Consider the following 15,776-nt stretch of genomic DNA (forward strand, 5'->3'; position numbering starts at 1 on the left):
TTTGTGGTCCTTTACGTGCACGTAGTTTTGAGCATTCAGGCTAGAAATTCGATCGAGCCGGCCGAACAGCACCGATTTGCATCACGCGCGACAACGACGTCTGTCGCGCGACCGTTGCACATAGAGCTCCCGCTCTTGCTGCTCTATTGCGTTACACAAGCTGCTTGCATCGTCAATGCACACACATCCCGATTGTGTTCCGCCAATAACGCCTCGTCCGCGCGTCTCTTTGTCGAAAGGCGTTTGATTGCGGGACGCGCGCGCGTCCGCCCGGACATTAAACCTGAATCGGAAATTCGCGCGAGTCATCGAGGGGAAATCGATTTGCATTAATAACCGGTTCAGGTGACGATTTTTTTTACGAGCGATCTCGGAGTGTAACTCGATTTTTTCTCGCGAGGCTGACCACTTTGACGCACCAATATCGAGATTTTTGTAGATTTCGTGCGGAGAAACGTCGAGTAAATAAAACAAGTTGTATCTAACGCGGAGTAGAATTGACAAATAATAGAAACAAGAAACGTCTCTGAAAACTAACAAGCTGTAACAACGTAACTATATTTGACCAATGGACCGCTTTTTTTTTCTCCGTACACGCGCTGCATAAACAATCGCATGTCGTTTCAATCCTTCGCGAAGCTGATGAAATAAAGCGGAACAAAGGTTTTCGACGGGAATGAAGAAAACACAACAAATTGGCGATGCGGCGAGCGACGCTAATCGAAGGCAAATCGATTCCGTTTTTAATTTTGTCCGTCGTGAAAATCAATTGAAATTCAATTCTGTGCCCCGTGCCCGCTAACGACTCGCCGTCGTCGCGCGTACATGCTCGATGGTTTTTTTTTTTTTGTTTTTTTGCTAATAATTGCGACGAAGCTCGTCAACCGCGCGCACGATGGAGACAGCTCGCGGCGACACACTCGCATGCCGCGAATGGCCGCGAGCCGAGAGGGACGGGGATCGTAACTCCGACCGGATTCGAATTTTAATGAAGTTGGGATTCTCGTCTCTTCCCGTGGAAATACACAGGGGGAAAAAACATACGGAGCACACGAAGAGGCAGCTGGAAAAATAATTGACGCATCCGCGGAATAATTGCGCGTCCGCCGCATCACGTTCCGCTTTTAATTGGTTTATAAAGATATCGGCAATCTGAGTCTCACGATGAAAAGGTACGCGCTCGCTCTCGGGCACAAAATAAAAAAATGTATCGCGAGTAGCGAAAAGTGTTCCTATGAAAACTATATACGCGCGTGTAATACAAACGACGATGCGATCGACACGACGAAAGGCAAAGGGATGCGAGAGAAACCCCAAAGCGGGCGCAAGCAATTACGCGGCCAGTCGGCTTTTTCGCGGATACATCGCGTCACAAAGACGGGGACGAAGATAAGCAAAGGCTAAAGCGCGGAAATGCGCTGTCGGCGATATCCACGCACAATTTCGTCGTCGGCTGTTTCGCGGTGCGAATGTTTGCGATGCACACACAAGCTCCCGCCGCTCTCTCTCTCTCTCTCTCTCTGTCTCTTTCACACATGCCGGCTTTCTCTCGCCCACCATTTTCGCCCGTTTACTACGGAATGCAATTTCGTGCCGACGTGGCACACGCCGCGCGCGGCGACAACATCCTGTGCGACAGATTACCGCTTTGTTTGCGCTCCCTGGTACTTCGAAACGCAATAAAGATCTAGTCTCCGACCCGGAAAAGAGAACGAGAGAGAGAGAGAGAAAAAAAAGAGAATGCAAAAAATGTAGTTTTTAAGGCACCACACAATTACCTAACTTTATTTACAAGTGGACGGATTTTTTTTTTTATGTAATTTGTTTTTTTTCGTACTAAAAAGGTAAATAACTTTCGAGCGAGTCGTAAACATTTTTATTCCGTGCGCTGAGATTCTCTTCCCCCTATCTACCTCCCACGCACACGAATTACTTCTTTTAATGATATATTTTTACGAGTAATAAAATGTTCCTCCTTTATGAATAATATACGTAAAATCGTGAAATAACGTATTTTGAAACACATGTGCGCGCGTGCGCACAATAATATTACAAGATTTTAATCCCATTTCTCATATAATATTCACGGTGTAATAATTTTATATGCGCAGCGTTGCACGCGATACATTTTATTATTATTAAATCCTCAGAAATTATTTAAGAGTAAAAGTGACGTTTGATCGTCATTGGTCGGTTATTAGAATTAAAACTGGCGGAGGGGGACTGATCGCTCGCGTGTTTGGTCGAAACGAGCGCGTAATCGTTAATTAATTGCGACTTGTTCGCGCGCGGATGATATTATCCGATAATTTATCCGGCCAGCGCGCGGAAGAGGAGAGAAAGAAGGAGAGAGAGAGAAATATGAAAATATAAACTCGAATGTGTGTATTGTCGTCGGCGTAACGCGATGGCGCGTGGAAGCGCATGCAAATTCCCCGGGTTAATTAGAGTCGCATTACCGCACGGCTCGGCGCATCGTCATTGTCACTTGCGCGCGATATTACACGGGACTGTAGGAAATGGCACTCTTCCGCGCGCGCGAACACGACGTGGTCTCGGAAAAATCCGCTCCAAATGGCGTAAATGCGACCGCATTATTAAAAAATATCGAGGCGCGTATCTCGCGAGTGTGTACGCAAGCTTTTCTTGCGCGTGTCATGTTGCGATACACGTGTGTGTGTGTATCGCAACGCGTGCGCGTGCTCTTTATCGCATCTGTTAACACATGTTTGCGTTACTGATTCTCGCACCGATATTAATCCGAAATTACGCGTGTGATCGGCAATTTTACCTCTGCTGCGTTAATTTTAAAAGCAATGCGAACGAATAATTAAAGTATTTTTTTTTTTAATCATGTATTCACGTTCGTGCATAAATTAAACGTTCTGTAATTAGAAATGTGCTAAATGTATTTTAAAAAACACACACACGTACGAAACGAGACGCTGAACAAAAAAAGGCTCTCGAGAAACTATGTCTTCTACGAGATAAGAAGACATTTAATCCGGCATAGAAATCACGCGGTTGGAAAGCCGACGATTTCTTCGCGGTTTATCTTGAATCGCACTTGGCCTTACTTTATACTATCAGACGACACGTAACGAGCGTAGTGAAGTCCCGTTCATTGGATTAAACGTCGGGAGACTGCTCCGTTTTACTTCGCCATTAACGCCGGCAGCTTTACGGCTTCTTCGGTGAATCTCTCGTCGTTGAACATTAATTAAGATAGGATCGACTCTTCCTACCTGATCGATCCTCGCGCAATTTTTCGTTAATCGACTACACAGTGTGAAGAAAGTTGAGTTTTTTCTTTATTAAGTTTTTCTTTCTTTCTCTTTCTCGCTCTTTGTCTCGAGTAGTTTCTAGGATGGTTTTTCATGACTCTTAATTCAACATTTTACATGTTTTTTCCTCTCTTTCTCTTTTTCTTTTTCGAGAAACCATGAGAGAAAGAAAAAAAAAGAGAAAATGTTGAGTTAACGATGGTAAAAAACTATGAAAAAGAAGTGATTCTACGAGAAACAGTAACTTGAAAACATGTGAAGTAAATTCTTTCACACGGGACAGTTTTTTCCGTAAAATTATTTCAAAAGCTGAAAATACAAGAATATTGTTATCTTTCCTTTGTCGCGCATTTTTTTCTCATTGTTCGAATTGGACTGGAATTCGAATAGGATGTGTTTCGTGTTTGTGCACTTATTACTGTCGCGCGCGCACGTGCGCGACTACCAGAGGCGGAATTATAAATCACCAGAGGGAGGCGCGACAACAAATATCGAATTTGCGAGTTCCAATTGTCGGATTATCGCACCCTTTGTTAGCTGCTTCTCTCTCTTTTTTTTTTTTTTTTTTATTGTCATCACGTGTCTTCTGGAGCCGCCGATAAATTCCCTTGTTCGGGAGGAGAACATTGATCCGGCCTTCCGGTGACGGACGACCGCGCAGAAATTGACTGACGACGACGACGACACGTTGGAGACGAGCGTCATTTGTTTCGAAAATATTCGACCGTAAATATTAACGGCAACGGTGCGTGAGGTTTCGTTGTATCGGGCGCGCGGTGCTTTGTTCGAGCGTGTCTCGATTTCTCCGTGGATCACGTTTGAAATTAAAGCCATTTTTTTATTTATTCACGTTCGTCGTCATTTGCATTATGTAATCGTTCCATTCGAGGTAAAGCGAGCGAGTCGCGCTCGTCGATAAGTCGTTAGGAGTCCGCGTCTTTCGTTGCAAATCGTTCCGATAACTCTGGCTCATCGATTATTACTCGAGGTGATTATTAAATCGTCTGCGGTCTTTCTCTCTCTCTCTCTTCGCGTCGGCCAAGTTTGATAATTAAGAAGCGACAAGGAGACTGTAGAACGCAAGCGGACGAGCCGGGGATCGTTAATAATTCACGCCGGTGAGCGTCCGCTTCTCGATCTCGAGGAACAATTCGGTGTTTGCTCGTCTACGCGGAGGCGTGGCCAAAGCTGCGTCTATTAATTATTGCCAGCGACGCGTGTTCATAATTAAGAGGTCGTTGCGCCCGGTATATATGCGCGCGCCACGTCCAAATGGTTTTCCGCAAGAAAGTTTGACGCCCCGTGTCGACGCGTTGGTTTTTCCGCTTCGTGTTTTGCGCTCCTGTAGTCTTAGCCCCGAGAAGTCTCTCTTCGCTTCCTCACCTCCTCTTTGACGAGGTGATATCATGTTTTTGAAGACACGTGACTAAAGTAAAGTCACGTGTTGTCATTACACTCTTCTTCTTGTCACGTGACTGTACTTTAGTCACGTTTTTTAAGACGTGTGACTAAAGTAAAGTAATGTGACTTTAGTAACGTGTTGTTTTTCCATTCTTCTTTGTCATGTGATTTTACTTTAGTCACGTTTTTAAAGACACGTAAAGTCACGTTTTATTTACTGCGAGACTTCTATGAAATTTAATCAACGTCCACGGCCATTCTCCGCGCTTACAAAAGAATTTAATGGCATCAGCCTCCCAGGTATACTTGATGTGTAATTAAATTTGTCTCTTATCTGAGAGTGGTGAAAAGGAATATTATGGACAGATTTTCGAGTGCACAAAATAAAATATTACATAATCAACTATATAGTCTGGGAAAATTGCAATGTTGAGCGATAAGTGACATCAAGCGTAAAAGGGATGGAAGTTTTAAGCTTACATAGTTTACCGGCTCGCACGTCGATTTAATCCCCTTAGCCGTTAAATCGGTTGACTTAGAACTTGAACTCGCGTAACTCGAGCGTAGCTCTTTCTCGGGAAAACGCGCGTAGTCTCTTCTCTCGTATCTCAAGTAATTTAACCTTCGGTCACCGCAAAAGCGTTGCTTCTCCTTTTATTAACGATAAATCATGGCGACTTTGCGAGAGATGAAAAGTGTACGGCGCCGGTAATAAAACGTATCGCGCGTCGTTCGCTCCACTGTGTTGCGCGATTTATTTTCCTCTTTTCTCGCTTAAGTGCTTCGTGATTTACACATTTTTTTTGCACGATAAATATTCGTTTGTCTGTGTTTTTGTTTGTAGCCGCGTTAAAAAGCGTCATCTTACGAATTTACAATCTGACTATATACATGTACGTAATAAACAATCAGCCGTGAACAACTCGAATTAAAAAAGTCTCCAATTGTCCAAATTTCGTTAGTAAAGAAAATCAATGGTCAGGTTTCTTTATTAACGAAATCTGGCAAGAGACAAAAAATAAAGAAAGAAAATATCGCAAAAAATATCCCGCTAATTAAACGAGATAACACACGTCGCTGCGAAAGACAATGAACGGGAGGGTGGCGAGCGAATAAGTTTTCGCGAATTCACCGCGCGAGAACGGTCGGAGAGCATATTCTAAAGATCATGTCGTAATTTATTTCACGAGTGAGAAGAATAGTATTCCACTTAAGATCATCCCTTTAAACGCGAATCCCGTACCTCTCGTTCTCGCGGCTTCTCTTTTTCCTCAACTGCACGGAGAACCTTATCCGCCTCTCTTTTCCACGCCGCCTCCCATATTCCGCCCAAGTCGTAAGCCGGATTTACGAGCTCGCCGCGCGTCTCACTAGAGACGGAAATGCTCGCGCGTCTCGTCGTCATCGTCGTCGTGCGACGCTATCCGCTTGCGGGACGGTTTCTCTCCGATCCGCAGACACAGCAGCGCGCTCAACAAATCTCCGCGCGCGGCTCGGCACTTCTTTTACATCCACCCTCCGTGGATTATCGTCATATTGCGGATATAAACGAAGAAGCGCACTTCTGTATAAACACGTTCCGCCGCACCCGCCGTGTCCGATGTAATTACATCGTTCGATAAATTCGCTTCGAAAAAGCAACGGCTACGTAGAGCACAGGAAATGAATAGGTGCTGCATTTTGCATGAGAGTTAAATTTGTTGTTAATTATTTACTCGGCTACGGTGTTGCTACTAAACTACGCCAACAATTTTCGCGTGCTTTTTTTCGCGTGATTAAACTCTCTGTGACTTCATTAATTAACCTCTTCGTCGCGCGAACAATTAATGTTGTAATAATGTGAGCTTTTTTTTGATAAATGTTTGAACGTGAATTTTGATTTTTACTTTATTATTTGTAACGGGAAGAGAAGAAAAGAGAGAGAGAGAGAGAGAGAGAGAGAGAGAGAGAGATGAAAAGTCTAGGCAAAACGAGAGACCTATTGTTTTCGTCACGCTCACATAGACACAGTTATTATTACAGTATGTTCGAGAACGTAATTACTTAATTATATGAATCTCATTTTCCACGGAATTTATCGGAAAAATTGTTTTGTTTTAACTCCGCAATTTCCGCGCTTCTACACTTTGTCGGTAATTTTGCTTTAACTTTTGCGCTGCGTTAAAAAAAAACGCCGCGTCGAATACTTCATCCTGGGAAATCAAAGCCGCTGCACAACGTTGCCTTAAATAAAGATAAAACGCAATGCAAATAAGGGCCGCACGTTTAAGCAGAACGGCGTGCCAGAAGGGGGAGAAAGTGGACTGAGAGTCGATTGAAAACGAGAAAACTTTTTCACCATTGTTGCTCCCGGTCGCTCTCACTCGTCGGAAGTTACGAATGCGTCGATTTATCCGGAGCTCGCGATTAAGTTGGATCCGCCGCGGAAAACATCTACGCCGATTCATCTCGCGGAGAAAAAATCATTGCAAAGCGCAACCGGAAAGCCAATCTCGATTGCATGCTCGGTCTCGATTGTGAGCTTCGATATTTAATTGGAACGACAATTAAAGTTGATCAAGGAAATGCCACCGCGAGTGAAACTTACTCCAAACGATCATTTTTAATAAAAGACATTATATTTATAAACTATGTTACAATGATGTTAAATAAATAAATATAGAAAACCTTATCTAAAATTATCACATTTCTTATACATAAAATTGTGATCGGGAAGTTGTAAATCAATGAAATAACTAAAAAATAGAGATTAAAAAAACCCACTCGTTGTATCCAATTTTACAAAAGTGCTTGTAAATACCACGTGTTTTTATTAAAAGCCATTTTGCACGCGTGACTAGCACGACAGTAGCAACCTACACATTATAAAAAAAAATATTTGTATTTACAATAAACAAGATATTAGCTGTGTGACAACTAATCCAGTGTGACAACTCCGATCTCCTCTGTGACAGAGTTTTTTTACACAAGTAGCGCAATTGTGAGCAACTGAAACATATTGTCGTGAGCATTTGGCGAAACGAGACAAACGGAGAGATAACCGGCTGACTTGCATAATAGGCTGCACCGTTAAAGGGGAACTGTTGGCATCGTCACGATGTATAATCTTCTCCGGTCGCGATGCGAAAGAAACGTTGCCGCTGCCGCTTTAAAAGGGACGACGTTCGGATCAGTCGCTTTGTACGCGGAATATCATACAAAGACGCGTAGAGATGATGCGTTAAAGCTCGAGTTGTTAAAGGAGCTGACCGCGAGAGCTTTCACTTTAGCTACGGCTCGGAAGCTCGGTTGGGAGCGTATTTCTCATTATTCGGATGAGAACATATCCTCAACAAGTCGACGTCCGCGGCAAGAAAGAGAACACAGCGCTGTATCCTCTTTTATATCGAGAGCTGTCGCGATTTTTTATCTATTTCCCGTAACATGCGCACGCGTGTACATCGATCTTTCGCCGTTAAAAAGCGCGCAAAGGGTGTAAATTCCGAAGTACAAGATATTAATCTCGTTGAGGGAAGAAGCAAACGAGAGGCGCGCGTTGTTTTCTAAAGAAGGGAGAGATTTGATATTAAAAAAGTGGATGTGTTTACAGGACGCGTGCTCGATTTTCATAAATTCTTGCGGCCTGTATATATGTATATATATCAAATGTGCAACTTGTGACAAACGCGTCGGTCGTACATACACAAGGCACGTTTCAACGTTGCCTTCGTGACGCCTATATTGCTGTCATAAATCTAACAAGGCGGCGTTACTTCCCCGCCGACCGCCGCCGCCTATACACTTCCGACCTTCGCGTTCGGTAAAATAGCCGTCTATGCACTTGCCTCCCTGGTATTATTTACGTCGATTTAATGAACCGCGTTTGCGAAACCGCATAAAAGATTCGCGAGCGGCTCCGGAAAATCAATTAGCAGCATTCTTTAAAATTTTTTTTCTGCGAATGCATTCACGGAAAAAAAAGTTTTGCTGCTGCAATGCCGACGAGAAAAATATTTTGAGTCTACTGAATGTTTTGTTTAATCACCAAAACATTTTGTTGGCAAAAGAAAAAATTCAATGGATTGAACGAATTGTGTTTTGCCGGCCTTGTAATAGCAAAATTGTCATGAAAGACAAACGCGCGAAAACAAGATGTGCCTTAAAAGAGATTATTTATTATATCGTAAAACGTTTTGTTGGCAAAACAAAATCTTCAACAGGCTCAACAAAATTTTTTTGCAAAAGCATTTGAAAAAAGAAGTTTTTTTTTTATAGTCAGCAATAAAAATTCAGTCGATTCAACAAATTTTTCTTGCAAATGCACTCGTGTGGAAAAAAAATTTTGTTATTATATTACCGGCAAAACAAAAACTTCAATAGGCTCAGCCACTTTTTCTTGCAGGTCATCTTCTTGTTATTCTAACAAACTTTTTTTTTTGCGTTTTCGCGCGTTTGTCTCTTATGACAATTCTCTTGTATGAAAGCGCATACCGCAATGCGAAATTGCGCAATTTGTGTTTGCGAAATTGTGTTTGGAATCTAACGTTAGCGCGCGCCGCACATAGTGACATTTGCGCAATTTAACGGAGCTATATCGCGCGGTTACATCGATTTTCGTAAATCGAGAAATTACTGCGGCACGACGGGTTTAGTTATTATAAGAGCGTTATCGGCTGCGAAAACAGACGCATTTCATCACCTTCGATAAATATGTTTGTATTACCATTTAACGACCTTGCGACCTGCGACGTGTAAAGGCAGTAAAGTTTTTTATGATCGGCGATATCGATTATATTCGCCGCACGACCGCAATAAAAACGACGCGCTCGCGGCAAACGTCAAAAAATATTGTTTTCGTATCGATTTAATATATATACTGCTTACCTGGTAAAACCAATGCGGCGACGTAAGCAGAGAAGAAAAAATAAAATCTCCTAAACCAGGATTTTTTTTCTTTCGTTTTTACATCCGGAAAACGAAATTTTTTTTTCTTTAATTGACGGGACGGTACATTCGCGCGCATATCGCGGGACGCATTATATCGTCATATCGCGCGTTTGATGGAAAAACGTCGCGCATATCGCGATGAAAAACGTTTGCCATTTCCCTCCCCTTCGCCTCCCTTCTCATGATTTTCCGTATACACACACACGAGCGAGCGAGCCATTGAGTTTCGAGAAATAAATCTCAATGTTGCCGAGATTCGTCGTGGACCAGTAGAGTGGAAAATTGGACCGCGTCAACGTGTTTGGTTCGTGACAACATTTTCTTGCTTTTAATATTCAATAAACAAGGAATTTGTAACCCGTCGCGAAATATTTTCCGCGCGTGAAGTGCCACGTGTGTGAATTTTTCCCATAAAATTTCGACTCGGAAATTTCCACTGACGTGATTTTCTTTTTGTTTCAGGGCCATGACAGCTGGCAGGGACACGACAGTGACCAGGTGAGTGTTCGATGTTTTGGAAAACTCTCTCGCGAATGCGTACAATTTGCACTCGATTCCTTTTTCCTTTCCGCTTCTCTTTCGTCGAGAATAAGAGACACCCTCGCTTCCTTTCACACGCTTCGTGTTCTCTATCGCCCCGCATTTGAGTCCCTCGGCTTCTTTCGGAAAAGGCATGCTAACTCTGCGAGATTCTTTCGCAATTTGCATGTTGATGTGCTGGTTCCGCGGCGGAAACGCCACGTTTGTTCGTCCGCCCGGTTCTTCGTGCGCTACGCCGAATTTTCCCGGAGCTGCTCCGACAGAATGCAAATTGCATGCTCTCACACACTCCACGGTCTCTCCGCTTTGATTTTGTTGGACCCTCGCGATTTTGCAATCGCGATGAGTGTGTTTATTACTGCCGGAGTTTCTAACGCCGAACTACGTTGCATTTTAAGTTGGAGAAGTGCAATATTTATTATACTTCTGCGCGTTCGAATGCGCATTTAAACTAGTGGAAATTTGGAATATAATCCCTTGCTGGGAATCAACTTGTAATTGCGTGTCACATGGTCAGTCTACGCTTGATCTTCCTTTGCCGATTGCGTGGAAGCTGCGTGATAAGAACATTTACATCAAGTTTTTCAGAAAACATCAAATGTGATTAAACTCTTTCAGGCGCCTATACAACGTTTTGAAAGTTTGTTTGGAATGTTGGCGCCTTTAGGCGCTCAACCGATATCGCTCAAATGGCGGTGCTGGAGGCGCCTTCAGGCGTTCGGTATTTATTGTCGGTATTCATGTATTTTTATTTTAATGCAATGTAATTCAGTGTTTCGGCAACTTTTATACTTTCTACAGAACTTTTATACTTTGTGCGCCAACGAAAAGTTTCGCCGTCTGTCACGCGTTCTGCATTAGACTTTGCCGAAAGAGTTAAGAGACAGAATAGTACGAAACGGTATCACGAGTTTCGTGTTATTCAGTCAAACGCGGAAAGAAAGCTTTGGTATTCAATGACCAGCAAGAGAAAATTGCTATAAGCTTACTGAACTTTTTGTTTCATCAATCACAAAACAAGAATCTCAACAGGCAAATTAGCGCAAATTTTTTTTGCTTTCAGTAAGATTTTTTTCTACGAGATATTAATGGGGTGATACAAATTTCGCACAATTTTACGAAAAAACAGTTTCACTAAATAGCCAACAAGAAAAATTTTGGCTGAGTCCACTAAATGTTTCATCAACAAAACGTTTTATTGGCACACTAAAAAATTCAATAGGCTCAGCAAACTTTTCTTGCCGGCCTATAACTAATCTTGCTATCCTAGCAAACTGTTGTTTCCGTATTATCTGCATTTAAATGCGTAGAAACGTTGTTCGAATTTTATCGCAATCTTTGAAAAAAAACAAAAAAAAAAAAGAAATCCAGAGTGCGAGTTTTGTCTTCAAATTCGTTGTCGCGACAAAATACAAAGTGCATCTATGATCGCGCGCTCGAATAGCTAGGGAAGTATAGATAAACCTATACTATCAGTACCCTTGGCGGAGAAGGGAGGAAGAGCGATTTGCATGACGGTAATGCATGTGATGTATCGGGGTCTCTTATGTCGTCGTTATGCGGTTATACGACGCACTGTATCGTGCCGGTATTAAGGGCGCAGCTGTTTAATGACGTTAGTTCGCGATGAGAGTTCGGCGGCTGTGCGATTCACGAAAATATGTGCCGGAACGAAAGACGGAGAGAGAGAAAGCGTCGACACAGCACGATGATCGATTTTCGATCGCGCTGCGTGCCAGCAACGCAGCTGCTGACGCGCTTTTCTCTCCGCGTTCGCTCTCTCCCGAAGCTTCTCTCCGCGCATAATGCGTTTCCGCGTACAGACGGATGCAGATTAATTAATTCCTTATTGCTTGCGCTCCGTACCTACATGACGCGCGATTGCTTGATTAAACGCGATAACAGTCCGCTGAATTGGGAAACCTAACGCCGCGGCTCTGTTGCGTAATACGCACCTTTGTCGCGTGCAAGATTACGTTTGTTCAACATTTTTATTCTCCGAATTAACTAACCGGGAAACAAATTGGAAAATATATTTGTTTAGAAAATATTCAGTTTGTTTTTTTATATTTCACGCTTTTGTTTCTCGACGTTTCAATATTAACGCTATTGGAATTATTCTACCTTCGAATGTTAACGTCGCGATAGAGAGGAAGATCGCTGGCACGTTATTGATAAATAGAGCAACCGCGCGAGAGACACGAGCTCCTGATAATCCAATGTAGACCGCGAAACACTCGAAGAGATATTTGACGTCGGGCGAGACGCGCGCGCTTAACAATGACGCGCAACGTTGAGTGTGATTTAACGTGACGTCTAATCGGATCTATCTGTGTGCCGCCTCTGTTGTGTCTCTCCTCGTGCTTGTTGGCACAGAGGACACTCGAGACAATTGTCGTAGGTACATACGTATACGTGGTGAATCTGCGTCACACGAGTCCTTTGCGGAAATTCTAGAGATTCGAACAAACGATTAAGATGATCGGCACATTTTGTAGTAGCGAGAGAGCGCACACGTGTCAATTAGAGCTATCGCGCACAAAATGACACGGCTGTCATTCCGATAATTATCTTTTCAAGTTGGATATATAGAAACCGGAATCAGAGCTTTTACGTGCTTCAACTGTTAATACAGTCGTTGTAAAGTTTGCGACACGATCGCTTTGGCTCTTATTGGCTTTTTCCTAGAGTTCGAAATTTCGTAGGGAAGGATGCAGATACTCGCTGCGGCAAACGCAACGCACGAGGACGGATCTTGATGGGTTCTTGCAGTAGGCACTTCAGCGCGAATCGCGTTGTTTTTCAATGACCTCTTCGAACCTCTCTCGAGGCAGAAGAGGAAGAGAAAGAAAGAAAGAGAGAGGATATTCCGGGATCGGGGGCGTCTGCCTTCTTGTTTCGAATATTCCACAATACGCATCATCCAACCCATCATTCACGCTCCCTTCGCGAGATTCTATTCTCTTTCCAGAGAAAGGGGGCGCCACAAAGCGCATCGCCCACGTCCTTTGTTGTCGTGCATCGACTTTATCTCTCGCCACCACCGGATTCCCCGGTGCTTGCTCTCTTCTTCCTTTTAACCCTACATCTACTCGCCTCGCCTCGCTTTTGTGGAGAAAGAGGTCTCTCTCAAAGGGACCGGCTCTTTTCTTCCGAATTGTTCTTTGTTTTCCCGTGCGCCAAACCCTCTTTTCCCTTTCCTCTCTTCCCCACGCCCTCGGCTTTCTTGAGAACTACCGCGCTGGCGAACTTCAAAGCTTCGCAAGTCGGAAAATCGCGCCGCCACGGTGACAATCCGACGGTGGAAACGGCGTTTCGGGCTTTATTTTGTTTACGCAAATGTGACGCAACGCGCCACAACTTTCAATCGGAATCTTTTGTATAAAATTTTGTTGCGACAGCTTGGCTTCGACTGGGAAACTGTTTCTCTTCCTCTCTTTCTCTCTCTTTTTCTCATTGTGTTTCCGCGTTGCGGTTGCACGTCTTTATATTTACGTACTTGGGCTTGATATGGCGAGTTCTTTCTCTTCTCTATCTCTTTTGCTTTGTTTTTGCGTCTCCTCTCTTCATTATTCCGCGTTTTCCACGACGAGCGTTCGCATTAGAAACACAAAAGGACAGGCTTTTCGTCGTAATTTCTAAAAGTTTCTGTTTTGGTTCTTGTTTATTTTCTTAATTAGGACTGCGAGGAATCGTTGTGGGATCATCGGAACCAGACGGAGCGCACAAATCTTTACAAAAAGCAAAAGAGAACCGGGACCTAATACGCACCATATGCGCTATAATTGATAAGTAATAATAATAAATAATAATAAAAACAAATGACACAAAGCAGTATTTCTACAGTTAAATATTAGTAAACAGAGAAACTCAGAAAATATGTAAATTGCGGCAGGTATCAATATATTTTATATCAAATCAATATCTCTGTATAATGGTGTTAAAAACAGTGCCATTTGAAGATCAATTTACATAAATTGTGTTAGTTTATTTTATGATTTAATTTATTATTACTTTTTTTTATTGAAAACATATGGAAATACAGAATTATTAATCAGCACACATTAAGTAAGTCCAAAAAATAGAAAATACAGTACTTGAAAATTGTCCTAATATTTTCCCACTTTTCCGTTTTTTATTTTTTTCCTTATTCTTTCCATTTATTTTAAATTACACTTTAAAATCACGTTCTTTTGTTCTTTTTTTTTTGATTAAAATAAATTGACATACTCCGCTGTCGTTGCGCTCTTAACAGCCGATCTTAATCGATCTAATCTAAATAGTCTCTAATTGTGCAAGATGCGCTAATTACGCGGCCACACAATCGTGACAATGTACAGCAAACAAAAGCACCTATCGTTGTACTTAGCGGATCGTTGAATCTTGCAATAATTAATAAAATTTACTTAAAGTTGTGCGTTGCGATTTGAAACAGCATCTTCTCGAGTTGCATCGTTCAAAAGTGCATTGTATTAATTATTTGTAACCAGTGCGTTTCCAATCAGTTTTGATTGGAAATGCACTCGACACAGCCGTTACTTTCCGATCTTTACCGCTCGTTAAATCGATCGTCGTATCTATTTTATCGAAATTTAATTTAATTGCGAATTGTTGATCGTAGGTGTCATCTATATACAGCTTCAGTTGATGTTATTTTTTTCACCTTTGTGTTCTGATAAAAACAGTGTGCATCATATTAAAAAAAAAACAAATATAAAAACATGTGGGATGGAATTTGTAAAATTTTTTGTAAACACATTTTGCCAAATAATATTTTTTGCGTTGCTAACTTTCGGATTAAACGGGGAAAATAACATTTCAATGCAAAATATCAAGTGTACAAAACGTTTCGATTAAAAATCCACAAATTACAAATAAATACTAGCCAATATTCTCACGCCGTTCTTGGTCGACGGTTATTGCTGCCGCTTTGACGATCATGTGTATTATTTTAACATAGCTGTCAAAAATATTTTCAATATATGGCGCGCGTTTTATCGTGGTTTTTTTTACGACCGATAAAAAAAGAAAAAGAGAGAGAGAACGTGCGCGTTCTAAAGCGTTCTAAAACCGGCGCACGAGATTTTCGAGGCAATTTCGCGCAGCTGCGATACGAAATTCGGTCAGAGGTCATCTCACCGGACACAACCCTTTCACCTTAATTGGCCGACTACAACGCACGGGGCCTGTCCTCAATTTCACGTCATCCGGCTGTATAACATGGTTCGGGCTTCCGCTCCTGAATTTCCCCGTGACTGGCGAAATTTCCGCGAAGACCCGGGTCCTCAAAGGATCGCTTAAATGATCCTTCCGCTACTCGTTTCGTTGCATCATCGGAGTGCGATGCACTCAATGATGCGCCAACGACGGCGAGTTCCGCATGCCGGCGCGCAAATTTCGACTCCAACTTAAGTGCCTCCGTTTTGTTTATTCGCTGCTAAGTGCGTTTATTAATGCGTACGTTTGCGCAATTCAAAACTACAAAAAAATAAACAAATGATACAATGCGCGTTTGTTAAAATCGAATAAAATTCGGGACGAAGGAACGACATGCGAATTATCGGCCGGTGCTCGTTTGCAATTAATTAAATTTTAAATTATCCTTCTCGTGCATAATAATCAAGT

General features: G+C 42.5%; 1 protein-coding gene across 23 annotated transcripts in view; it reads left to right on the top strand.

Moving 5' to 3' along the window:
- Positions 1–15,776, top strand: part of LOC109854966 (disks large 1 tumor suppressor protein) — a 425,866-nt gene that overhangs the window by 307,476 nt on the left and 102,614 nt on the right. For all 23 annotated transcript variants that reach the window (XM_020428635.1, XM_020428637.1, XM_020428634.1 and 20 more), the window contains one exon: positions 10,074–10,109. In XM_020428635.1, coding sequence (XP_020284224.1) covers positions 10,074–10,109 — 36 coding nt within the window. The remainder of the gene's footprint in view (positions 1–10,073; positions 10,110–15,776) is intronic.

Source organism: Pseudomyrmex gracilis, unplaced genomic scaffold, assembly GCF_002006095.1.
Source record: "Pseudomyrmex gracilis isolate BER0280 unplaced genomic scaffold, ASM200609v1 scaffold_76, whole genome shotgun sequence".
Classification (NCBI taxonomy): Eukaryota; Metazoa; Arthropoda; class Insecta; order Hymenoptera; family Formicidae; genus Pseudomyrmex; species Pseudomyrmex gracilis.